The sequence below is a fragment of the Anolis carolinensis genome, chromosome 2 (assembly GCF_035594765.1).
Source record: "Anolis carolinensis isolate JA03-04 chromosome 2, rAnoCar3.1.pri, whole genome shotgun sequence".
In the NCBI taxonomy this organism is placed as follows: domain Eukaryota; kingdom Metazoa; phylum Chordata; class Lepidosauria; order Squamata; family Dactyloidae; genus Anolis; species Anolis carolinensis.
Window position 1 is genome coordinate 227,188,073 of NC_085842.1, and position 26,751 is coordinate 227,214,823.

Genomic DNA, 26,751 nt, shown 5'->3' on the forward strand with positions numbered 1-26,751 from the left:
CAAGTGTAACTAATCATTAATGCACTTGTATTCCAATCCAGACTTTGACATCCTGTTAGTGACTTTATAAGTCACCTTTTGGATAGGAGGCCTATTCCCTTGTACTTGGCTATATTTAAAAACCTCCAATGTCTAGCAACTGGTAGATTTTACGCTTTTCATGGGTGGGATGCATAACAAGAAGGAAATAAATTCAGTTCTTGAAAGTGTGGCTACCGTAAGTCACTGAATGAAGTAAAAAGAGGGTGCATTCATCCAAAATGCACCATCACCCCATCAGACTGATTCCAGTTACCGAATTGTCTCCCACTCCCTCCTTTCCCCACCAATAAGTAATAGCAACAGGGTCCCTAACCAACACTTGGCAGCTTCTGGTAGGCAGGGGATGCATAATAGTATGCAGAATTGTGAAGATGGCTTTTGAAGCACTGGCGAGAGTATCCATATGTGCACTGAACTCTACTGATGTGCATCAACTCTCCCTAGGAGCTGCTATATAGTTCTTTTTTTATCGTGTCAGAAGCAAATTGAGAATATACTGCAAGTCGCTTCTGGTTTGAGAAAATCGGCTGGCTACAGCAACGTTGCCCAGGGGACGGCCGGATGTGTTACCATCCTGTGGGAGGTTTCTCTCATGTCCTCGCATGGAAACAGGCTGACAGATGGGAGCTCACCCCGTCTCACGGATTTGAACTGCTGACCTTCAGATCTTTAGGTCAGCAATTCAGCCGGCACAAGGGTTTAACCCATTGCACCACCACAGCTCCTTACTATGTAGAAACCTCCCTATATAGTAACATGGCAGCAGACTCTTGCTGAAATGTAAAACTGCTTAACTCTATTGCTCACAGGCATGAGTCCAATTGTGAAAGATATTACGATGTGCTTCCTGCTATCCTGCACTATTCCTGTAATGCAGGATAGTAAAGTGACAAATTGCTTCACATAGTACAGCCGTTGCACAATTGTGATGCCGCAACTATGTGAAGCCTCAATTCTATTATCATCTCCAACCTCCTCCTGCTTCCCTTCCTTGAATTAAATACTTTAAGAACAAGGGGATCATAGCAGATGCCACCACAGAAGCACCCAGATTCACCGCATAAGGAAAGTCCAGGAACCGTGGCACAATCAGGCCATTGACTAGCTTTATGGACCAACAACGCACATTGCACAATGTTGTTCAATACTGTTCTGGTTTGTTACTTCTGTGTAATAAAGTTTGAAGATACAAATACTATATTTCTAGACATGAAATAGAGTTCAACTAGTGGTTTGCTGGTGTAGCAGTTCAGTGGACTTGAAAAGGATACTTCCCATCCCTGCCCATAGATGACTAGGATCGAATTGGGAGTCTCAGCATTCAAAGCATGTGTTCTGTTCCCTTGAACTACAGCTTTTCATGTAACTAAACAAAGCTGCAGCAAACTGGCTTGATATTTGTCTGAGGCTGGCAGAAAGGGAGTCCTGTTGGAGAAATAGATGTGATAGATCATTAAGAAAGCACGCACTAAGCATTTTTCAAGCTTCCTTGAACTGTGCATAAATCCTTACTTCCTGGTCTCATGATCTGGTGGGGGGGGGGGGGGGGGACTGCTTGGAAGCCTCTGTGGTTATCAATCAGGCAGAAACCCTGCATGTCTTGCAGATAATAGGCTGCAAAACATGAAACAAAATATTATAGTAATAACTTTATTTTTATATCCCACTCCCATTTCTCCAGAGGAGACTCGGGACGGTTCACATGGGGACAAGCCCAGTTCCAAAATACAATAAAATACAGCATAATTAAACCAATGTAAAACAGGTAAAATAGTATAATCATACAAACCAGCATAAAATATCAACATAAAACATTAGAACATTAGAGTCTGAACAAAATATACAAACTAAGATAAAATTCAGCAGACTACAAAAGGGAATTAAGGATCTCATTACAGAGATCAATCAATAAGAGTGGGGTGTGATAAAGTGCAGATCTCCTTGGGGAGGGAATTCCAGAGCCGAGGGGCCACCACCAAGAAGGCCCTCTCTCTCGTCCCCACCAACCGCGCCTGAAACAAAATAGAGTTGCATCCCAAAGATAGGTAGTTTGTCACATATACTGAATATCAGTGTTAATTAAAATTTTATTGGGACATAGCAAGGTATAAATACCTGATTTTCAATAAAGGAAAGAACCTAACAAACCACACATACCAGGGATCAATTCATGCTACACAATTATGTGGTGATGACTCCACATCACATGCCATGGTTGCATCCTACAGTACTGTGGAATTTGGTGAAGGCACTTGTGAAGGCACGCTGGGGGGAAATGGCTATCTCCAGGTCTGGCTACCCAAGCGGCTTCGGTTTACCTTATAATTATACCTCAAACCCCAAAGTAAATACTCTAGAAGCTGATTAAAGATAACCAAAAATATTGTTTATTGAAAACAGGAAACAGTCCTTTTAATGTATTAGAAATAATATGAGGTAAAATCACTGAAATTATACAGAAATAAAACTATATTGATTGAGAATGAAAGCTATAGAGACTATAAAGGATAAACACACAAGCTATGAGGAAAGGTAGGTACTAGGCTGTGATAAGCACTATCTATAATGACTATAATGATTCTGAGGTAAACTATCAGCTATAACGATGTGGTAAATACCAGCTATAGTGAACTATCTATAATAACTCTGAGGTAAACTATAAGGTGATAAGCTATAAGGTAAGTACATAAGGTAAGTACTTTACTATGAGGTATACTATCTAAGCTACAGGTAAGTACAAGGCTATGAGGTAAACTGTAAGATAAGTACGTGGCTATGATGAGCTCTATCTGTAATGGTAAGTATGAGGCTATGAGGTAAATACCTAAAGCTATGATGTGACTATAAGGTAAGTACTTTACTATAAGGTAAACTGTAAGGTAAGTACAAGGCTATGAGGTAAACTGTAAGGTAAGTACAAGGCTATGAGGTAAACTGTAAGGTAAGTACAAGGCTATGAGGTAAACTGTAAGGTAAGTACGTGGCTATGATGAACTCTATCTGTAATGGTAAGTATGAGGCTATGAGGTAAATACTATCTATAATGACTGTATGGTAAGTACTATCTATGATGGTAAGTACATAAAACTATGATGTGACTATAAGGTAAGTACGTGATTTATGTTGCCTGTTTGAATTTGCCAGGTCAAAGAACCCAGACCAAATTCTAAGACCTATCTCTAAGAGGTTTTTCTCTGGAATTGCAATTGGAGGGGGAAAGCCTCTAGAGATTAGCTCCCAGGCTGAACCATCTCATCCAAACCTAAAGGGGAGTCCCAAGCTCCACCCCCAAAATGAGAGCCAATGGAACATTCCTCCCAAGAACATCAACCAGGAAATAAGCAAGGGAGGGAAAGCCAAGTAGGACAGCACAGCACTAGAGTTATCTGGTTGAGAATTAAAATGCCCCTCTGTAAACTTCAAATTCCCAAATTCCATAGGATGTCGACAAGGCAGTTAAAGTGGGAGTTAGGATGCTTTATGCACAGGAATACATCAATTAACTCTTTCACAAGGTTTCTGTGCCCACTTAGCCCTGCCTTCTTTTAATCCTCTTAACAAGTTGTAGATAATTGGTGAAGATTTCTTAGCGTTGGTTTGCAGCAGTGTGTCTGCAGTGTGTCTTGAGCTGGGACAAAATATAATTCTAATTTAGCAGTTCTGCTCAAGATATGTGTGCCTACCTTCCACAGGCAAGGTAAACAGAAGTCACTCTGCTAATCCCTTACTGAGTACACATGAAGAGGAAGAGAGAAACATGGGAAAGTATGTAAAGCCTGCCTCAGCAGTTACCTGTCGTAAAGGTAAAGGTTTTCCTGACAAGTCTAGTCGTGTCTGACTCTGGGAGTTGATGCTCATTTCCATTTCTAAGCTGAAGAGCTGTAGACAACTCCAAGGTCATGTGGCCAGCATGACTGATGGAGCGCCATTACTTTCCCGCTTGAGTGGTACCTATTGATCTACTCACATTTGCATGTTTTCTAACTGCTAGGTTGGCAGAAGCTGGGGTTTGCAGCGGGAGCAACCAGCAACCTTTCGGTCAGCAAGTTCAGCAGCTCAGCGGTTTAACCTGCTGCAGCATGTTTAAAAAATAGAGCTAAAAATGTGAACACCAAACTGGAAACCCTGGCATGATTAGAGGGGGAAAGCATGTCTCCAGAAGATTCACAATAACTTTGTTTAGTTATGCAAACGTTACTGGACACTGCAATTTTATTTCATATATGTATATTGTGGATTTTGAATTGAAAGTTTGCAGAAGCATGTTGGACTGCTATTTTTTTCCTATGATAATAAACTATACCTATCCCTTCCATGTTATTGCTCTTCTGGTACCAAATTTTCTGCTAAATGTAATACCCAGGAAGACGTTTACTTTTTAAATAGGTGCACCTGTAGCATGAACAGGCCCCAAAATGTTTCTACAGAATCTAACCTGGGTTTCCATTATTCACCTTGTTTCTCTAACCTCTGCTGGGTTTCCTACTTGTCCTAAAGTGGCTACAATTATGGGCTAACATACCTCTTGTGCCTATGTGTGAGAGGGGATTTAACATCCTTGCAATCATTTCAGACACATACGCCAAAGTTAACAACAAAATAATGGTTTATTGAATGAATGCCATTTGAAAATATCTCTACTGATCAGGTCCTGTCTTAATTCAAATTCACAATCTACTTTAACTCCCACCACAAAAACTCCCTTACAAACTCACCTCTTTTAACAGCAGTAACCTCCCTCATTATTTCCCCCTCCCCAGAATTAGGAATACTCCAAATTGCATCTTTCCCATTCATATCTGAAAGGTCGTGTTATCACGGCTGTGTTCAATATCTTGTCATACAATATTTTGAAGCAACTTACTTTTTTAAAAGATCGCCATGCTTTTTAAGTGCCTATTTCCGAAGTTTGAGAATTTCTCAAGATTAAGGCCAACTTTTTTTAATGGAACAGAAAACTATGTTCATAAAATTATGATGTACCTTAAATACGTTGCCTTTCTTAGGCCAGTGGTTCACCCCCTTTTTGCCTTTTACATTTGCAATGCGCTATGATTCCACTTTAGCTGTCAAAGTAACTTCTCTTGAGATATGCGTTTAAAGAAGGGTGTTCAGATTCTCAGAGATCTCACCAAACTATAAAGCCCGGAATTAATGCACTGTACAGTAATATGGAAGACCCTATACTGGGATCAGCAGCCATTCCTTCTTTCTTCTATGCTTAAGATCATGAAGAACAGTGGTTCTCAACCTGTGGGTCCTCAGATGTTTTGTCCTTCAACACCCAGAAATCCTAACAGCCGGTAAACTGGCTGGGATTTCTGGGAGTTGTAAGCCAAAACACCTGGGGACCCACTGGTTGAGAACCACAGATGTAGAATAATCTTGAGCACATTGATGTCACCAATCAGAGGCATCTATCTCCTTCCTTCACATTTACTTTGGTCTTCGGAATTCACGTGACAAACTTGTTTCCTTCCATTTTTTTCCATAATCAAGATATACTCAGGTTTTTTTAAAATACAGATGAGCTAATGTGTATGATTTGAGTTTCAAGCAAGAAAGCAATCTGCAATTTAAAAAGCTGCGGGTCAACATGTATTGTGCTGCCTTGTTTGGAGGAAGGACCCATGTCGCAGTTAAACTTTTACGATGGCCTTCCCAGTGTTTTCTCCTTTCAGCATCCCCATGAATGCTGCTGGCAGGTTGTCAAAGCCTTTAGTGGTGTGTTCGGGGCACTTTAGCTTTCCCTGTTGAAAAAGGAGAACAAACATGAAGAATGGCTTGTGTAAAAACAGTATGATGCAGTTTGGTTTTTCTTTCTTAAAAATTGAGGAACAAAGTTTTGTTTAAATCGGTGGTTCCCAACCTGTGGTCAGTGGACCACCAGTGGGCCGCAAGAACTAAAATATGGTCCATGGCCTCACCGTTACTACACCGTTGCAACGAGAGCGACCGATCTCGCAAAACCCTCTTATAGTGCTGAGGCTTATTAAATATGATTTTCTGTGGGTGAGAAGATGGTGACTATTGGATGGCATATGTTCTGTTTCAAAAACTAGAGCTGATGTGGTCTATCCAATGCAATTTTCTGAATCAGCACCCCAAATAACCAAACAGAGTCTAAAGTTGACCAAAAACTGATTTGTAACCCTTTTGGTACTGATGTTGGAGAGTGGTCCCTGGTCAAAAAAAGGTTGGGAACCACTGGTTTAAATGATCATCAAAGTAGCTGCTAAACTGTTACAGCTGACCCTCCACATTTGCAGGGTTTGGGGGGCACAGCCAAAAGTGGGGTGGAAACACTATAGGTTCCCCTCAAACTCTTAATACATATTTAATACAAACAATACATGTGTTTTATGAATTTCTGACTTACAATACTTTCAGTTTTCTTTACATTTTCGAGTTCTGTGAAATTTTCTGCAGTAGCCCATACAACTCCCCCAACGTGCCCATTTAATTATTGTTGAGAGATCTGTGATGTGAAACTCTTGGAAGCTGAGGTACAACTGTACCAAATAAAAAGAGTCTCGTAACACCATTACAAGTTAATAAGTTCTATTCAGCAAAAACGTATGTGAGTGGCTACAAAAGCTCATGTCCAATTAACTAATTACTGCTTAAAGTACCATAAGATTATTTATTTTGGTTTAAATTAAAGGAAGGCTGTTGTTATTGTGTGCCTTCAAGTTGTTTCTGACTTGTGGCAACCCAAAGGTCATATCACAGGGTTTTCTTGGCAAGATTTGCCTTCCTCTGAAGCTTCCTCTGAGGCCGTGAGTGTGACTTGCCCAGGATCACTCCACGGGTTTTCATGGCTGAGTGGGGAATCAAACCAGAATCATAGTCCAACACTCAAACAACTATACCACACTGGCTCTGAGGAAAGCACTGAGCACCATTTGAAAATATACTTCTTTTTTCCCTTAAAAAGCACTTTTGCAGAGCATTGATAGTACAGTATATTATGTTCCTTGAGCATTGGAGAAATCTATTTCTTTGTTGCCAATAATAAATCAAAAGCACAACTCTGTAGTGCAGAGCTTTCAGATACAGTGAGTAGGCACGTAGGTGTGTTGTGCAAACATAACAAAAATGACAAACATTGGAAATGTATATTATCTTACAAATCTTACACACACACACAAAAGTTTTCATGAGATGTTGTCTTATTACAATTTATGTATGTGTCTGCAGCTCTTACAAGGGGTTGAGTTAACTTCCAGTTTGTTAGTAAAACTGAATGGCTGTGTCGCAAGATGATACATGTCTAAAAAGTGTCACCAACATGAAATGTTTGAAAAACTCTGCTATAGAGAAATGAATTAGGTCTCAATCCAATCATTTTTTTTAAAAAAAATGCAGACAAGGGTTTTTTTATCCTAATGATTATTCCTAACCAGAAAAAAACCATTAAATCAGAGAATCAACCAGAGAGACAACACATAGGTAAATGGTATTGATTTGATGGGACTGCTCTTGTTGGGAATAACAGTAAGATTCAGGCCAAGCCCCTCCTACAAAAGGAAAACCACTCCAGGACGGACAGGTTGCTTACCTGTAACCATGTTTCTTCGAGTGTACTCTGTGAATTCACACTAATGGAGAAACTGCGCCTGCGCCGGTTCCGACGGAAACTCTTCCAAGCTGAAGTTCAAATTTTGGCGGTAACCACACCCCCTTCCCAAGGGGCATATAAGGCAGCCTCGGACGTCCGCTCTCCAGTTCCTACGCCGCCAAGGCAACGAGAAAGGGAGAGGTTTGCCAGAGGGGAAGGAAGGGCGGGTTTGTGTGAATTCACAGAGTACACTCGAAGAAACATGGTTACAGGTAAGCAACCTGTCCTTTTTCTTCGTGTACTCTGTGAATGCACACTAATGGAGACTGACACGCTAAAGTCCCGGATGGTGGGACAAGGCAAACTCGACAACCAGTGAATGTCCAAACATAAGTTTATTAGGACACATTGAGATAACAGTCCCAAGAGACCAGTGCATCAGGACACATTGAGATAATAGTCCCAAGAGACCAGTGCAATAAGTTGTCCGAAAGGACCAGTGCAATGTCAGCATGAACATAACATAAGAAACGGAACATATCAGGAAAAATACTGAATAAACGTAATAGAACACGAAAATTGAGTACAGTGCATATGAACGCTCTCCCAGGGGAAGAGGGGAAACATCATATAACTTGACACACCCATCAGGGTCAATAAAGTGTTACAGAGCAACGGCCCAACACAATCAGGGAAAAACATGTCCCCGGAGGTATAGGTATGGGGAGAAAACTGGCCCCATAGCTTGAAGGAGAGGTATAGAGAGTCACCTGCGGGTGAGTATAGGGAGAAGAAGGCCGTTTGAGAGTCAGGATAAGCAAGATGAGAGCACTGATCTTGCGAAGGCCGAGTCTTTTAGGGCTTTGTTGTCTAGCCTGTAGTGAGAAACAAACGTAAGTGGGTTCGACCAGATTGCCGCTTTGCAAATGGAGTCGAGCGGGATACCCCTGAGGAAGGCGGTCGAAGCCGAGAGGCCCCTCGTTGATCTCGGACGGATGGATGGAGGGGGAGGGCGCTTGGCCAGCTCGTAAGCCAACTCAATGGCCTGAGCAATCCAATGGGACAACCTTTGGGAGGAGATGGGATTACCCAACTTGTCCGGGGCATAGGCGACAAAGAGTCTCTGAGTCTTACGGATGCCCCTGGTACGGTCTTTGTAGAAGAGGAGTGCTCTGCGGACGTCAAGAAGGTGCAGTTTTCGCTCGAGAGGAGAGGAGGGATTAGAGAAGAAAGCTGGTAGGACAATGTCCTGATTGAGGTGGAAAGCTGACACCACCTTAGGGAGAAAAGTAATGTCCGGGCGAAGGACCGCACGGTCGTGGTGGAAACGTAGATATGGCTCATCGACCCTGAGAGCAGCAAGCTCGGATGGGCGTCGTGCCGAAGTGATCGCCACTAGGAAGGCTAGTTTCCACGAAAGCAAGCGGAGATCAGTCGAGGCCAGTGGTTCGAAGGGAGCGGATGTGAGTTGAGAGAGCACAAGTTCGAGGTTCCAGCCCGGCGTAGGCAGCAGCGACGGTGGGCAGATGTTGTTGTAGCCTCGGAGAAAGGTTTTGATCAGGTGGTGAGAGAAGAGAGACGGTTGACCATGGCGTTGAAAAGACCAGGAAAGGGCTGCGAGGTAAGCCTTAATAGAAGCGAGAGAGAGTTTTCTCTCGACGAGAGTCATGAGGAAGTCGAGGACCACCGGTACCGAAGTTGGAAAGGAGTCGATATCACGGGATCGAAGGAAGGCGTGAAAGCGAGATAGCTTGTAGGTATAAGCCTTGGTTGTAGCTGGCTTAGGGGCTGCCCGAAGAACATCCTGGAGGTTTTGTGGAAGGGAGGTTAGGTAAGAATCTTCCATGCAGTGAGATGAAGAGAAGGAAGGTCCGGGTGAAGAATCTGACCGTCCTCTCTGGAGAGAAGGTGCGGCGAGGGAGGCAGAGGGCGAAACGTTCCTCTGGAGAGACGAAGAAGGGCTGGATACCACGGCTGGCGGGGCCAGGCTGGAGCTATGAGAATCGCTGTGACCGAGATCGAGAGGAGTCTTTCGAGGACTTTCGGTATGAGGGGAATAGGGGGAAAGAGATAAAGCATCTCCGCTGACCAGTCCAGCAGAAAGGCGTCCCCTAGGCAGCCTGGAAAGGAGTTCGGGGGGAGCCTCGCTCCATAGCGGGGTAGTTGAGCGTTTTGGGGAGAGGCAAAAAGGTCCAGAGTAGGTCGCCCCCAGTCGAGGAACAGATTGTGGAGAATCTCGGGATCGAGCTTCCACTCGTGGGAGGAGGATGTCATCCTGCTGAGGGCATCCGCCAAGTCGTTTTGGGCACCCGGAAGGTGAATCGCGGAGACCGGGACGTCATGAGCTATGCACCAAAGCCAGAGGCGGGAGGAGAGGCGCATCAACTTTCTCGAACCCGTACCGCCCTGTTTGTTGATGTAGAAGACTGCTACTAGATTGTCCGATTGAATGAGGATGGATTTGTGGCGGATGAGGCAGGAGAAAGCTTTCAGGGCTTTGAAGATGGCGAGAAGCTCGAGAAAGTTTATGTGGTTGGTCCTCTCGGATGGGGACCAAAGATCTTGGACCGTCAGGCCGTTCATGTGGGCTCCCCAAGCGTAGGTGGAGGAGTCCGTGGTTATGGTTATTGAAGGTAGGGTTGGATGAAATGGAAGACCCCTGCACACGTTCCGGTGAGACGTCCACCATGAGAGGGATTGGCGAACGTTTGACGGTATCGACAGGTACTTGGAGTTGTGGTGGTAGAGCGGCTTGAAAGTGTCTGTCTATAAACCACCTTTGTAGAACCCGAAGACGCAGCCTGGCGAAGGGGGTCGTGAGAACCGTGGAGGCCATGTGGCCTAGAAGGACTTGAATGGCACAGGCTCGGACCCTCCGGGCGGATCGACATAGGGCGATCTGGTGGCGGAGAGCTAGGAATCTGTCGAGCGGTAGCGAGACAGTCTCTGTGACGGAGTCGAAGAGAGCTCCGATAAATCGAATTTTGGTCGACAGGGAGAGATTTGACTTCTCGGCATTGAGTTGGAGGCCGAGAGAGTTTAGGAGACGCAGCGTGAAGGAGACGTGGCTTTCGAGAAGTACAGGGTTGGGCCCGACCAGAAGCCAGTCGTCCAGATAAGGAAAGACCGTGATGCCATGTAGCCTGAGGTGGGCCGCTACGGCGGCGACAACTTTGGTAAAGACCCTCGGAGCCGTGACTAGGCCGAAGGGTAAAACGGTAAACTGATAAGTTTGGTCGAAGACCTTGAAACAGAGGAAACGTCTGTGAGCCTCCTTTATCGCTACGTGGAAGTAAGCGTCTCGTAAGTCTATGGAGGCAAAGTAGTCTCCCCGCTGCAGCATCGGGAGAATAGAGGCAATAGAGACCATTCTGAATTTGGAAGGGCGAATGAAGACATTGAGGGCCCTTAGGTCTAGAATGGGGCGTAGCCTGCCCCCCCTCTTCGGGACCGTGAAGTACCTGGAGAAGAAGCTTTGCGGGTCCAGTTCTGGAGGAGAGGGACGGATGGCCCCTTTGGCCAGGAGGGCATCGATTTCGGCCAGTATTTCTGGAGAAGGAGTTGAAGAGAGAACGTGACCTGTAGGTGGGAGCTCTGCGAACTCTAAGGTGTAGCCCTCTTGGACAATGCGAAGAACCCAAGCATCTGAAGTGATGGACTCCCATTGATTGTAAAAGGGGGCCAGGCGGTCGGCGAAGGCACAGGAGTGTCGAGGCGGCGTGGGTTCTACATCGGTAGCGGACGAGGAGCTTTGGCAAAAAAGGATGGCGTCAGGTACGCCGGTGAGCCTGTGGAGGAGCGGGGGTGGTTCGACCCCGTTGCTTTTGCGGATGAGGCCCCCGACGGGGTTGGTGATGGCTTTGATTGTTCGAGCCCGAGGGGCGTTTGAAAGATTGGTGCCGGAAGGATTGCGGCGGGAAGCGACGGAAGCGATGAGGGAACCAGCGGGTACACAGCGGCTGTGGTTGGTCGCCACATTTGGACGCAAGAATTTTAAAGTCATGATTGGACTTGAGTTTATCATCGGTACCGGAGTTGAATAGTCCAAGTGCGTCAAAGGGGAGGTCCTCAATGACCTGTCTGGAGGATGAGGAGAGACCTGACGACCTCAGCCAGGCATGGCGACGGATGGCAATCACGTGGGCAATCATTTTGCCCGCCATGTCCCCGGTATGTTTCACCATTTGGATTTGGTGATGGGCGAGCGAGTCAGCCTCCTGTTGGAGGGTGGTAAGAACGGAGCGGTCTTCGTCCGACAGTTTAGCGAAGAAGGGTTGTGCCTTCTCCCAGATAATCTGCTGGTAGGCATCCATGCAGGCTCCGTAGTTCGCCATCCGGCAAAGTAAAAGGGCTCCGGAGTAAAGCTTTCGACCCATGGCGTCGAAGCGCTTCCCTTCTCTGTCGGCCGGAGTGTTCGACTGACGACCTGAAGATTGGGAGGCCTTGACGACCAGGGAGTTAGGGTCGGGGTGGTGTTTCAGCCACTCCAGGGTATCGTCGTCGGTACGGTACCAAGTCTCGATTCTCTTCGAGGTCGGGGGTATGGAGGAAGGGGTTTTCCAGGAGGCCTGGATAACGTCCAAGAGATAAGGCAGGAAAGGGAGTAGCGTGGCCGGCGGAGCTTGGGCCTGCACCCTTTTGAAAACTGGATCAGACACTGCTTTGGAGGTCTACTTGATCTCCATACCCAGGGCGTCGGCCATTCTGACCATTTGATCAGAGAAAGCACGAATATTGTCAGTAGGAGAAGGCGGGTCCGCCTCATACGCATCGTGAGGAGGAGAGAGGTCGAGGGCAAGAGAGACCACCGAGGCCGAGAGGACAGAGTCTGGGCGGTCAATGTCGACATCTTCCTCCTCAGCCCCTTGGGGGGACTGAGGGGGAGAAGAAAGTACAGTCTCGGGGGGAGGCATGGCCTCACGGGAAGAGACGGCCGGGAGCCGAGAGTCTTTAGAGGCTGAGGCCTGGGCTGCTCGAGCCAGGCGAGCCGTTTGTCTGCCACACTCCAGTGCCGAGGTCGGAGGGAAGAGCTGTTGGCGCGATGAGTGAAGCGGTGCAAGAGGCTCCGGCACTGGCACCCTGACCACCGTTTGGGTAGAGTGGTGGGGTGAGTCCTGCAGCTCCCCGTCAGACAGGGGGTGCAAAGGGGATTGAGAGACATCTCTAGGCCTCTGGGCCGGCACAATCGGTGAAGACCTTCTCGAGGAGGTTGCCGAGGAGGACGGCGGGTCCCTCTTTGAGGAAGCCGAAGAAGAGGAGCGCTGAGTCAGCCGTTTTTTTGCCGGCGGTTGCTTAGACGCAACCCTCAAGGATTTGCCTGGTGTTGGAGGAACCACAGCTGAGTCAGATTGTGCTCGACGAGACTCCTCGTGAGCCCTCTTAAAGGCTATTTTGATAGCAGAGGAGGACGGAGGGGAGCCGATACGAGAGCGGATCGAGGTCACCGAGGCAAGAGAGCTCGACGTCGAGGAAGGCCCCACCTTTCCGGAGCGGGTCGACACGGTAGCCGTCGTCACAGTACACGGTGGCTTGACAGGCTTAGCGGCCTTGGAGGTCCTAGACGCCCTGGACGAGACCGAGGAGGCTTTAGCTGTCGGGGCCTTAGCTGTTGGCGCCGACATTGCTCTCAGAGCTGAAGACGACGACGCACCCGACGTTGACGGAGTCGGTTCTGGCGCGAGAGATCTTTCGTAGAGCGCCGCTCTGAGCCTAGTGGCTCTGTTCTTTCTGGCCTGAGCCATGAGAGCTAGGCAGAAGCGGCAGGTACCGACCACATGAGCCTCGCCAAGACAGAAGAGACACTTGGCGTGGCCGTCGGAATCAGGAATTTTAGCAGCGCACTGCGTGCAGCGTTTGAAACGAGTAGTAGACATGCGAAGAGTCCGAAGTGAACCTTGCGGCGGAAAAAAAGGAACTGGAGAGCGGACGCCCGGGGCTGCCTTATATGCCCCTTGGGAAGGGGGGCGTGGTTACCGCCAAAATTTGAACTTCAGCTTGGAAGAGTTTCCGTCGGAACCTGCGCAGGCGCAGTTTCTCCATTAGTGTGCATTCACAGAGTACACGGAGAAAAAAGGATGTTTGTGATGGAGAACTGGTGTTGCTGCCTAGGACATAAGCAAAGGTAAAGGTTTTCCCCTGATATTAAGACTAGTTGTGTCCGACTCTGAGGGTTGGTGCTCATCTTCATTTCTAAGCCAAAGAGCCGGCATTGTCTGTAGATACCTCCAAGGCCATGACTGTATGGAGTGCTGTTATTTCCGCCTGAGCAGTACCTATTGATCTACTCACATTTGCATGTTTTCGAATGCTAAGTTGGCAAAAGCTGGGGCTAACAGCGGGAGCTCACCCCACTTTTCCCAAATTTGAACCACTGACCTTTTGGTCAGCAAGTTCAGCAGCTCAGTGGTTTAACCCACTGCACAGCCGGGGGCTCCTGCCTAGGACATAAACATATTTAATTTGTGGCTGCCCATCACATATAGCAGCAGATTGCTCAGCTCTATAGATGTTGGATCAATAGTTGACCTCTCAGGCTTAAATCCTGCTTGATTTTTGTCAACCCACTAATTTATTGTCGGGCAGGTAGTATGTATCACTAGTCAACACACATTTTGGCACCTCAAATGTTAGCCATTTCTGGGTATATCTAACATGCAGATTCTAAAGGTCGCACCACTTTCCTCCCATCAGCTTTAGTTTTTAGGTCCAGAACATAAGCTATATACCAGTTGCTATCTGCTCACCCACAGAAAATCGTGATAACCACATTTAAGAATCTAGAGTTGATGTGGTCTATTCAATGCAATTTTCTGAATCAGTGCCCCAAATAATAGTTGGTCTTAAGTAATTCTGGTGGAATGTTTAAGATTGAAAAGAAGCTTGGGGCCAACACTGAACAAGGACAGAGGAATTGATTGATGAGTTGTTTACTTGCATGTAGAGAATGGTAACGTACTTCCCAGGAAGCAACCAGAATAACATATTCCACTTCTTATGGAGCATTCAGCCATCCTTTTGCAACTACTCAAATGTTAGCAAAATCTCTCCTCAAAGAGAGTCTGTTAAATGTTTCCACGATTCCTTTTGAGCCTGGTTCTTTTTTCATTTTAATCAGAGCTTTATATTTCTTCTTAAGTTCAAAACACTCTGTTGGGAATATGGTAGATGAGCAAGCCTATGTGACCTACATTTTTCTAGCAGAAGATGTTTCATGTCGATACATTCCTGATCAAACCAACACTTAAATTAGGCAGCCAGGAACGTCATGAACCTTTTTTATGAGTCAGACAAAATCTGAAGAGAGAGAATCATCTTGTGAAACAATGCTATTGTTATTTCTGAAGAAGTTGCATTAAATGGAGAGTTTCTGGAGAATACACAAAAGATGGCCTAAAATGCTGCCCCCAGTCTTCCATTTTGAGCAAGATAAGATAAACGTGCAAACCAATCAGCCTTTCAAATGTTGTTGGCTTAAAATTCCCAGCAACCTTCAATATTTGGGAATTGTAGTCCAACAATATCTAAAGGAATGCACAATTCCCTTCCCTGCTTTAAACAAACATTCAAAACTCTCTGAATGTCAAATTATACTGCTGTATAACTGAGCCCCAAAGGCAGCTATACATAATAAAAGGGGCATCTTGAACAGAGACATCCATTCAAAAGTAATATTTATATTTGAAGGGATGTCTATTGGTAAATTGGGCAGGATGTAGGTATTATCTAAATTGACACAGTTGGGAAATACTTGGTGCTACAGAGAATCTGGGATTCATCTCTCACAATCCTATACATTTAGCTAGACTGGCTGGGTTTCTGGATAATGAAATCCAAAATACCTAGAAGACCAAAAGTTCCTCATGGTTAGCTTTGAGAATTGGAGAAACACCAGAAATAAGCTTATCTGCACTAATAAAAAAACATATTCACTGTGAACCTGGTGCTGACAGTCTTCATGACGCACAACAACTTGATATATATGGAGGTTTTTGCCCTTAGCCGGCTTTGTGTCACACTAAGCCACATTGATGGATATTAGTGATGTGTGCGGTATTTGTTTCATATGTTTCATTCGTGTATTTGTTTAGTATCGTCCATTCAGATGCACGAAACGAGATCCCATTTTCGGACGAAACAAAAGGTGACACAAAAGAGAAAGCTGCATGGTCACCGTGCTTGCTTTCGTTTTCCTTTCATTTCGGCCCACGTAATAATAAGCAGGTACTGACAGAAGGCTGCTTTCGCATTACAGATGATGTGTACCAATGGGTGCTTAATATTAATATAGATAAAAGTAGTTACTTTGGGACCATAAGCTAGGTCTCAGAGAGGTCTGCTTTCCTGTGACAGCTGATGTGTACCAATGGGTGTTAATAATTTTTTTTTCCTTCATGTCAGGAGCAACCGGAGTTGCTTCTGGAGTGAGAGAATTGGCCGTCTGCAAGGACGTTGCCCAGGGGATGCCCGGATGTTGTTTTACCATCCTTGTGGGAGGCTTCTCTCATGTCCCCGCATGGAGCTGGAGCTGATAGAGGGAGCTCATCCACGCTCTCCCGGGTGGGATTCGAACCTGGCAGCTTTCAGGTCAGCAACCCAACCTTCAAGTCACGAGGCTTTTATCCCCTAGGCCATCGGAGGCTCCAATAATATTAATAATAATAGTTACTCTTGGACCATAAGCTGGGTCTGAGAGAGGTCTGCTTCCCCATGACAGCTGATGTGTGCCAATAGGTGTTAATAATAACATTAATATTAATAACAGTAGTACTCTGGGGAAGACCCAAATGTGTTAAAAGGGGTCGAAATGCCATCCATGTGTGGCGATTTTCACCCCTCTAGCTCAAAAACCGAGTGGGGAGGGGAGTGAGTCTTGGAAGCCCTCCCATTGCTGCCAATGATCCAAAATTTTTCATTTTATTCATTTTATTCGTATAGGTGCCCCATTTTCAGAAACGGGGACAAATAAACTGATACAAAATGAATGAAACTAAACAAAACAAACAGCGATTCCATAGAAATGCACACCACTAATGGATACTCCAAAGTTTGCAGGAAACTCTGAAGTATCATAGGGTTTTATGGCTGTCTGAACAGCTGGAATAGGACCGTCTCAGCTTAATCCATTGTCACTGCTACTATTTTCCTGAGCTATTCAGGACATGAAGGGGATGGCCTGTCCCTGCATTGCCACTGATGCTCCTCATTGGCCATGGAGCTCCTGGCAAGCACTCAGTCATCGCAATCCCATCTGCTGATGTCACTCTACCCTGTTTTTGCTGATCATACAGGCATCACATTATGACTGCAGCATACATGAAAGGCAATGGCTAGGTGCTTGCGGGGAGCTCTATGGCTGGCAAGGAGAAGTGAAGTAACAGCAGAGCAAGGGGTGTGCCAGGAAAACGACAGAATTGACATGGCCCTGGATTCAACAGGTACACACTGGATTTGTGGCAGCTCCAGGGCATAAATGTCCTAGATTAACTTTCACCATATAGATGAGCTCTTTACTTACCTTCCTACATCCCATTTGCTACATTCTGACCCTCTCCCATGTTGCATGTGTGTCCATCTGAGTAAATCTCACCCAGCTGTCTCAAGATGACCGCAGACAATCCACTTACCTCTACCACAAGTTTCAACAAAGCCATCAGAGCTTCATCCTTCCTGTTTTCCCAACGCTGGACTAAGAAGCCTTCCATGCAAAGTTCTTTTGCGAGTATATTCCACTGGATATAGGGCCCTGTAAGGGGAGAGTGGGCAGCATGAATGAATTTTTTCAGGAGCTGCTGTTCTGTATCTGAGACAATCATATACAGTACAGTCTCACTTATCCAACATAAACGGGCCGGCAGAACGTTGGATAAGCGAAAATGTTGAATAATAAGGAGGGATTAAGGAAAAACTATTAAACGTCAAATTACATTATAATTTTACAAATTAAGCACCAAAACATCATGTTTTACAACAAATCGACAGAAAAAGCAGTTCAATATACGATAATGTTATGTAGTAATTACTGTATTTACGAATTTATCACCAAAACATCACGATGTATTGAAAACATTGACTACAAAAACACTGATAGTGAAAGGCAGACTGCATTGGATAATACAGAACGCTGGATAAGTGAAGGTTGGATCAGTTAGACTCTACTGTACCTCTACTTACATTCTGGCATGCCACACCTGTCCAAACTTCATTTGTTTCTGGATATAAAACTAGATTCCACATTTAAAAACAAGCACCCAGTATTTTAGGCTGATTAAAAAGACCCCCATTTCCCAGATTTTGTTGCTTTTTTCTTTTTAGAAATTGATTCTATCAGTTCCTGGTATGACCAGAGATCTTTTATACTAGTTCTCCAGGCCAGTGTATTTTAACCAAGAATAAAATTAAGAATAGAAACAAAATGTGGTGTTTGTCAATCAATCTGGACATGCCTTCAAGCTGAATTGTGCTGTGATTCATACAACCATAGAGTTGGATGAGATCTCGTGGGCCATCCAGTCCAATGTGAAATCACTTCAAAATTTGAAAATGCCTATGTGAATGGCTGAGACAATGACACCTTTGCTTTCTGATAGTTCAGAATACACAAGCTTTGTTTCATGTACATAATTATTTAAAATATTGCATAAAAATTACCTTCAGGTTATGTGTATAAGACACAAAGTGAATTAAACTTGATATCTCATGTATCTTATGTACATATATGTGAACATGGGGATTCAAAATCCAAAATATGTCAAACATCCAAAACACTTCTGACCCCAGGCATTTCAGATGAGGCATGCTCTTCAACTACATGTAAGATGAACAATGAGTCAACTGATCACCAACAACAAGAATGACTTCAGAGACAATCAAAAGTATTCAGTAATTCTGGGACACTCACGGTTAACATGTTTCTAAGTGTGTCACACAGACAGCCTGAGGTAAAGAAATATCTTGGGTTGGAATTGCTCAACTGTGCTCTCATGGGGAAATTCCAAAAGCTGAAAGTATTTTCAAAGAGGAAGCATACGTCTTCAAATTCATTACTGACCTCTAGTGCTGTGAACATGTACCAGTTTATTCATTTCATTTAAATTACACATCATCAGAAATGTTGCCCCACCCTTTCACTATGGATTATCCACGTTCAACTTTTCCAAACAGACTCCTAGGATTGCATGACTGAAAAACAAAAACAGCTCTTCTATTTTTAATAAATGTAGAAGGGGAAAATTTAGCAGTCATTTCTTGTTACACAATGTCGCGCAACACCTGCTGTAGCTTCCTGTCTCATACAACCATTAAAGATACAAGAGTCATTTCCAGTTTTTACTCTGGCAGCTTTAAGTAAGACTTTCTGATGCCTATATGTCAGAAATGTGTAATTAATACTGTTAAAAACAGACAGAAACGTTGACTGTATAGATGTAATGTTTTACTAATTTTCTTCTCGAACGTAAGAATGAGTAATTTCAGATATTTCCTTCCACTTGTGAGAAAATCTTTAAAACCTCCAGTTTTGAAAGGTTACTCACCATTTTAGACTTACTCTATGCAGAATTGGCATGTGATTGTTTTGTTCAGTATTTTCTGTGCAGAAAATGCGATTTCCTATGGGTTTAACTTTTGTAGATTCAGCTATATGTGGATTTTATTAAGATATTCTTTCTAGGAATCTCTAGGTCTGTGGTTCTCAACCTGGGGTCTCCAGATGTTTTTGGCCTTCAACTCTCAGAAATCATAATAGCTGGTAAACTGGCCAGGATTTCTGGGAGTTGTAGGCCAAAAAACATTTGGGGACCCCAGGTTGAGAATCACTGCTCTAGGTCCTCCAGCACAATTCAATGGCCAACTTTTGGCAGAGGTTGATCGAAGTCACCCTGGAAGACTTAAAGATCCCTAGAAAGGTGTTCTCTCGTGTAAAACATGGCATTTATTTGCAGTTTTTCTATTTTCCATTCACAGTCCCCTCACCCTCTCTTTCTCATATATCTATATCTATACTTTCATGAGGGTTCTACTTTATTTTCAAATGTTATTTCCTTTCCTGTCTGCCAGCCACATCTGGGCTGCTTCCAGAACTGAGAACAGTTCCTTCTTGGAGCACATCTTTCTGCACTTCAGGAAAGTCTTTTCTCATTTTCTGAGAAAATGAAGAATAGAATTGCAGTCCTTTGTTCATTCACAGAACTCAGTCAATGTTGCTGAATTATGACATCAGGGCCTTGCACCTCTAACCTAACAAATGTGGAGGGCTGGCAATATTTATTTGGGCATTTGTTTGCTTTTTTAAAATCTGATTTGTAGCACTTTCTGTTTTTATCTTGTAATGTCAGCCTCCCTCCCCATTATAGGCAATTTTAAGGACTATTGTGTTTTTGCTTGAAAAGTTCCTCTTGTACATTCAGCCTTCTCTGAAGTATGGCAGTATTATTGAAGGAGATCTTGGGGTTGTTGTATGTTTTCCGGGCTGTATGGCCATGTTCCAGAAATATTCTCTCCTGACGTTTCGCCCACATCTATGGCAGGCATCCTCAGAGGTTGTGAAGGAGATCTTGTCATAAAGCTTGACTCCTATTGTTTTGCAGACCCACTTGCTCACAACCGAGACTAAGTATTGGTCTACTAGTATAATTCAGATCAATTCATGTTCTAACAGAAGTAGTTTCTAACTCTTCTTTTCTTTATTATTTTTTTAATTTTAAAAAGTGCCATTTCGTTGTAAGAGAAATTGAAAGAAGTGTTGAAGGAGAACAAGCAATGAAATCTTCCCCCTAGTATGGGAATAGGAACTGATACGAAGGTGGATTAGCAGAACGTTCCTCGCTTTGGACATTAAAACCATCCAGGGGAAGGAGGAGTGTAATGAAGCCTTCTTGTTGTGTGCCTTCGAGTAATTTTGACTTGCAGTGACTCTGACAGTGAACCTATTATGGGGTTTTCTGGGACTGGGAGCACATGACTCACCCAAGGTCGCCTCAGTAGGTTTTTCATGGCCGAATGGGGAAACGAACCCTGGTCATAGAATCATACAATAATAGAGTTGGAAGAGACCTCAGTCCAACCCCCTGCCAAGCAGGAAATTGTATTTAAAGCACCCCCGACAGATGGCCATCCAGTCTCTGCTTAAAAGCCTCCAAAGAAGGAGCCTCCATGACACTCCGAGGTAGAAAGTTCCACTGCCGAACAGCTCTCACAGTTAGGAAGTTCTTCCTGATGTTCAGGTTAAATCTCTTTTCCTGTAGTTTGAAGCCATTGTTCCGCATCCTAGTCTCCAGGGCAGCAGAAAAGAGTCTTGCTCTAGCTATAAGACCTCATCAGATGGGCAAAAATGCCTGTCGTACGATGCTCCCTCTTCACTTGCAGCATGAAGCCTGCCAGCTCCCATCCCATGACATAGGTCTACTTCTGGTGGGCTCTGTGGTACAAGTGAAGTTGAAAGCATCATAAGCTGCCACCGTCGCAGCAACACGGAGGCTTCCCATGTTGCATCGGCAATAACAGGTGGAAGCTGGGCGGCAGATGCTTAACCCTGTGAGAAGGAAGCCAGGTGATGCGGAGTGACGGACTCCCCATGCTGGGCTCCCACTGGATTCACCATGATGCATGGCTTATTCTGGTCTTAATGTGATGAGGTCCCTTGTCCAATGCTCAAATCAACACCCCTTAGCCAGTTCTTTTATTTTGCCCTGGTATACATCCTGGCGCAAAGATCACTGCAGATGCAGACAGTAAACAGGAAATCAGAAGACATTTACTTCTTGGGAGGAGAGCAATGGCCAACGTCGATAAAATAGTGAAGAGTAGAGACATCACACTGGCAACAAAAGTCCGCATAGTTAAAGCAATGGTATTCCCCATAGTAACCTATGTATGCGAGAGCTGGACCATAAGGAAGGCTGAGCAAAGGAAGATAGACACTTTTGAACTTTGGTGTTGGAGGAAAATCCTGAGAGTGCCTTGGACCCCAAGATCCAACCAGTCCATAGTCCAGGAAATAATGCCTGACTGATCACTGGAGGGAAGGATATTAGAGGCAAAGATGAAGAATTTTGGCCACATCATGAGAAGACAGGAAAGCTTGGGAAAAGATCATAATGCTGGGGAAAATGGAAAGAAAAAAGAAGAGGCCGACCAAGGGCGAGATGGATGGACGGTATCCTTGAAGAGACTGGCTTGACCTTGAAGGAACTGGGGGCGGCGACAGCCGACAGGGAGCTCTGGCGTGGACTGGTCCATGAGATCACAAAGAGTCAGAAATGACTGAGTGATTGAACAATAACACACATCCATTGAAGTCAGCCTTAAAATAAACAACTTAGAAGCTTCTGTAGCAATACTAGCCCACCATTTAATACTGTTTTAGGGTATTTCTAGGAGGCAGCCACCAGGAAAGTACTATACAGCCTCATGACCCTCACCCCAAACTCCAGAATTGGTCCTCTTAATTTTTATTGGCTGTAGATAAGTTTGGTGGTAGTTCTTTCCTTTTGAAAGCTTTGAGGGAAAAGACAAAAAAGGTACTTGTTTTCTTTTGGTTTGTTTTACCTTGCTGGGGTTCTTTGTCATTGTACAACGAGATCATGCCACACACAGCAATTCTCCCAAATTTCCTCATTTGCTCCAGAACGACACTGGAAAATGCTCCTCCCACCTGTGTAAACAAAGACAACTGATAAGACTCTAGCCAAACGGAAAAAGGAACAAAATCCATTATAGTCAATAGGGCAGTAAACATCAGCACCAGTTCATTTCAACTTTATTTTAAAATATAAATTTAATAATAAGGACTAATCAACGAAATATGAATTACTTGTTAATAATGAGATTGATAGATTAAAAGCTGAGAAAAATATAAAGAATAAAGTAGCCTATTTATATATTGTCTGTATTTTTGTTTCTCTAAACTTAATTGGTTTTAAGGATATTAACTATTTATTTTTAATACTGTTCCTGTTTAATTACATTTCAATGCTTGTATATTTTAAAGTTTCAATTGTATTGTACTGGTTTTATTCTGAGCTGCTTTAAGTTTCTTTCTTAAGAGAGAAAAAGCAGGATGATATAATAATAATAATAATAATAATCCAGACTGACAAAGTTCTGGAACACAACACACCAGACATCACAGTTGTGGAAAAGAAAAAGGTTTGGATCATTGATGTTGCCATCCCAGGTGACAGTCACATTGACGAAAAACTCAGCCGCTATCAGGACCTCAAGATTGAATTTCAAAGACTCTGGCAGAAACCAGTGCAGGTGGTCCCGGTGGTGATCGGCACATTGGGTGCCATGCCAAAAGATCTCAGCCGGCATTTGGAAACAATAGACATTGACAAAATTACGATCTGCCAACTGCAAAAGGCCACCCTACTGGGATCTGCGCACATCATTCGAAAATACATCACACAGTCCTAGACACTTGGGAAGTGTTCGACTTGTGATTTTGTAATACGAAATCCAGCATATCTATTTTGTTTGCTGTGTCATACAATAATAATAATAATAACAATAATAATAATAATAACAATAACAACAACAATAATAATAATAATAATAATATAATACACTATATGAGGACTTAAAGATCGAAATGCAAAGACTCTGGCACAAGCCAGTAAAGGTGGTCCCAGTGGTGATTGGCACACTGGGTGCGGTGCCTAAACTTAAAAACAATAGGTGCTGACAAAATTACTATCTGTCAGCTGCAAAAGGCCACCCTACTCAGATCTGCACACATTATTTGCTGATACATCACGCAGTCCTAGACACTTAGGAAGTGTCCGACATGTGATCCAATACAAAAGCCAGCATAGTGATCTTGCTTGCTCTATACTAATCTTGTTGTATATCAAATAATAATAATAATAATAATAATAATAATAATAATAATAATAATAATAGTAGTAGTAGTAGTAAGAATAGTAATTTAAGAAATTGCCAAACCCTGCTCCTTCAATTAAATCATACCAGTGGTTTCATCCAACCAGTTCACCTTGGTTTACCTGAAATAAATTTCTAAATTATTAGAAGATGTAGAGACTGTGGTCAAAATGAGAGCCAGAAGCAACAAAGTGGAGGAGGAGGAGATCAAGGAAATTGTACCTTCTACCCTATATTTCAGAGGAAGAAATTAGCAAAACCATGTTTTAGTATTAATTGCCCAATAAACCCTTTGAAATGCATGGAGTCACCATAATTAAATGGGCAACTTGAAGGAACATACACACAAAGTCATTAGAGAATGGACTCGATTTTCTTTAAAACAATGTGAGTGTGTGAAGCATCTAATCCTAGGGAAGCTTTCCATTCCTCCTCCATGGTCACATCATTTCCACTGCCAAATCTCCCTTAAGAATGCAGTTCCTTAAGTCAGACAAAAGGAAGACTGCAACTTTGGTTTTCTGGATAATCTTAACGGTCTTATCGGAGCCCTCGGTGGCACAGCGAGTTAAACCACTGACCTGCGGAACTAGCTGACTGAAAGACTGGTGGTTAGAATCCAGGGAGCGGGTGAGCTCCTACTGTTAGCCCCAGCTTCTGCCAATCTAGCAGTTTGAAAACATGCAAATGTGAGTAGATCAATAGGTACCGCTCCGATGGGAAGGTAACGGAACTCCATGCAATCATGTTGGCCACATGACCTTGGAGGTGTCTACAGGCAACGCCGGCTCTTCAGCTTAGAAATAGAGATGAGCACCAACCCCCAGAGTCGTTATCTTAATGGTCAAACTCCTTGAAAGGAGAAATAAAGCAAACTAAACATAGGGATGTCGGAAAGAACAGATATACAATCCTTTCCTGTATTTGTATCACATCCCTATAAGCAAGGGGCATTTGGCAAGACTATCTTCTATGTACTGCTTTGGGATTTGGCTGTGATATGCACAGCCTATCAATGTAAGAGGCAGCAGATGTGACTGAGTTTAAGGATCTTGTGTTCAAGCTTTCAGTGCATGCCAACAGGGGTCTCACACCATGCTTTAAGTCTGAGGATATTTCTTCTGACTCAGAATCACAGCTTCCTCTCTTGGCTGGCTTTCAGAATATGAAGACGCTTCCCAACCACTTCCTTTTTGCTTTGTCTGATGACAGACATTTTAAAAATGTGAATTAAAGGCAAATCCAGTTCCTACAGAAAGTGCTTCAAATTAATCCAGAATGGGGAAATTATTCTACATGGAGTGCAAATAACTGCAGTCTGTCCTCCCCATTTCTGGCTTTGACTTTTGCAAATGTGATTATAACGTTCTCTCTGGGGATCTATACATCCTCTAGTGCTACTCTATGACCCACATCTCCTGAGTTGCCCCGGAGGACTAGAGACACCAATAAATAAATAAATAAATAAATAAATAATGCTTTTATAACCCATCCTATTTCCCCGAGGGGACTCAGGGTGGTTTCCAACAAAAAAATGGCCAAAAAAATTGCCAAAGATGAACAATAACCAATAAACAACCAAACTAAAACCAATAAACAAACAATATAAGAATTCATAACAAGAAAACAAGATATTAAAATAGTTAAATAGAATCTAATCAGTCCAAATCAATCAAACATACATAAACATACCTAGACTGGTATTTCCAGTTTTTTTTTAAATAGTGGGTTATTTTGTTTGCAGTTTCTCCACTAAGGACACGGCCTTGCACCTCCAATCCAACAAATGTGGAGGGCTGGCAGTATTCATTTGGGCATTCAAAATGCCAAAAACAGAGAGAAGGCAGAGCTATTTTCAATATAATTAAATGCTGCTGCTCCCCTCAGTTGCAATTCACTGTTTTATTTGTTGAACCATCTAACATTTTACTGGAGTTTTGACATTTGGTAAAGATAAACTATAGCTATAGCGGCCATCCTGCATCAGAAGATTTCCACGTGAGATATAGACTATCACAATCTCCTGTCCAACCCAACACCGTGAACCCATATTTATTCAACTGTCCCTTTCCATACCAAATTCAGCCATTTCCCAGTGGCGAGCAGGAAAAATAGCACACAAATGCCCAGCTAGTTTCATGTAACCCAGTGATTCACTGTGAGGGCTGTTCGACAGTGGAACTCTCTCCCCCGGGCTGTGGTGGAGGCTCCTTCTTTGGAGGCTTTTAAGCAGAGGCTGGATGGCCATCTGTCGGGGGTGCTTTGAATACGATTTCCTGCTTCTTAGCGGGGGGTTGGACTGGATGGCCCATGAGGTCTCTTCCAACTCTACTATTCTATGATTCTATGATTCTCAACCTGTTGATCCCCAGATATTTTGGCCTTCAACTCCCAGAAAGCTGGTAAACTGGCTGGGATTTCTGGGAGTTGTAGGCCAAAACACCTGGGGACCCACAGGTTGCAAACCACTGAAACCGGGCACACAGTGACAACCATCTGCAGAGACCTTCATATTATGTCATTCCTTGTATCCAGTTATAGGAAAACAGCTAGACATTTGTCTGCTGCTTCTGTTACTCTCCACTGACCAGGAAATGACTGAATTCAAGAGGACACCTGAATCAAGATGGGTTGTTGTGACTGTGTGCCTCTAAGGACCTCATCTCACTTGAACATTTTTCCACTTTAAGATAAAGGTAAAGGTTTCCCCTGACGTTAAGTCCAATCATGTCTGACTCTGGGGGTTGGTGCTCATCTCCATTTCTAAGCCGAAGAGCCGGCGTTGTCTGTAGACACCTCCAAGGTCATGTGGCCGGCATGACTGCATGGAGCACTGTTACCTTCCTGCCGGTACCTATTGATCTACTCACATTAGCATGTTTTCGAACTGCTAGCTTGGCAGAAGCTAGAGCTAACAGCAAGCGCTCACTCCGCTCTCGGGATTTGAACCTGGGACCTTTCGGTCAGCAAGTTCAGCAGCTCAGCACTTTAACACACTTCGCCACCGAGGCTCCTTAAACCACATTAAATGCTGTGACTGCCTCCTGCAGAATTCTGGAGTTTGTAGTTTAGGGAGGGGCCTTTAAACTGTTCATCCAGAGAAGCCCTGGGCCTTCCTAACCTACAAGCCCCAGAATTCTGCTGGAGGCAGTCACAGCATTTAAAGTAGATTGAAGTGGAAAAATGCTTAAGTGTGATCAGGCCCTGGGTCATTTCTAATTTATGGTAACCCTAAGGTGAACCTGTGGTGCCTTCTCGACAAATTTTGT

At 44.0% G+C, this 26,751-nt stretch overlaps 1 protein-coding gene across 2 annotated transcripts in view; it reads right to left on the minus strand.

Moving 5' to 3' along the window:
• Positions 1 to 4,630: 4,630 nt before the first annotated feature.
• Positions 4,631 to 26,751, minus strand: part of ptgr1 (prostaglandin reductase 1) — a 39,625-nt gene continuing 17,504 nt past the window's right edge. For both annotated transcript variants that reach the window (XM_003227322.4, XM_008120500.2), the window contains 3 exons: positions 22,148 to 22,253; positions 17,227 to 17,345; positions 4,631 to 5,792 (listed from right to left, as the gene is read on the minus strand). In XM_003227322.4, coding sequence (XP_003227370.1) covers positions 5,682 to 5,792; positions 17,227 to 17,345; positions 22,148 to 22,253 — 336 coding nt within the window. In that variant the 3' untranslated portion in view covers positions 4,631 to 5,681. The remainder of the gene's footprint in view (positions 5,793 to 17,226; positions 17,346 to 22,147; positions 22,254 to 26,751) is intronic.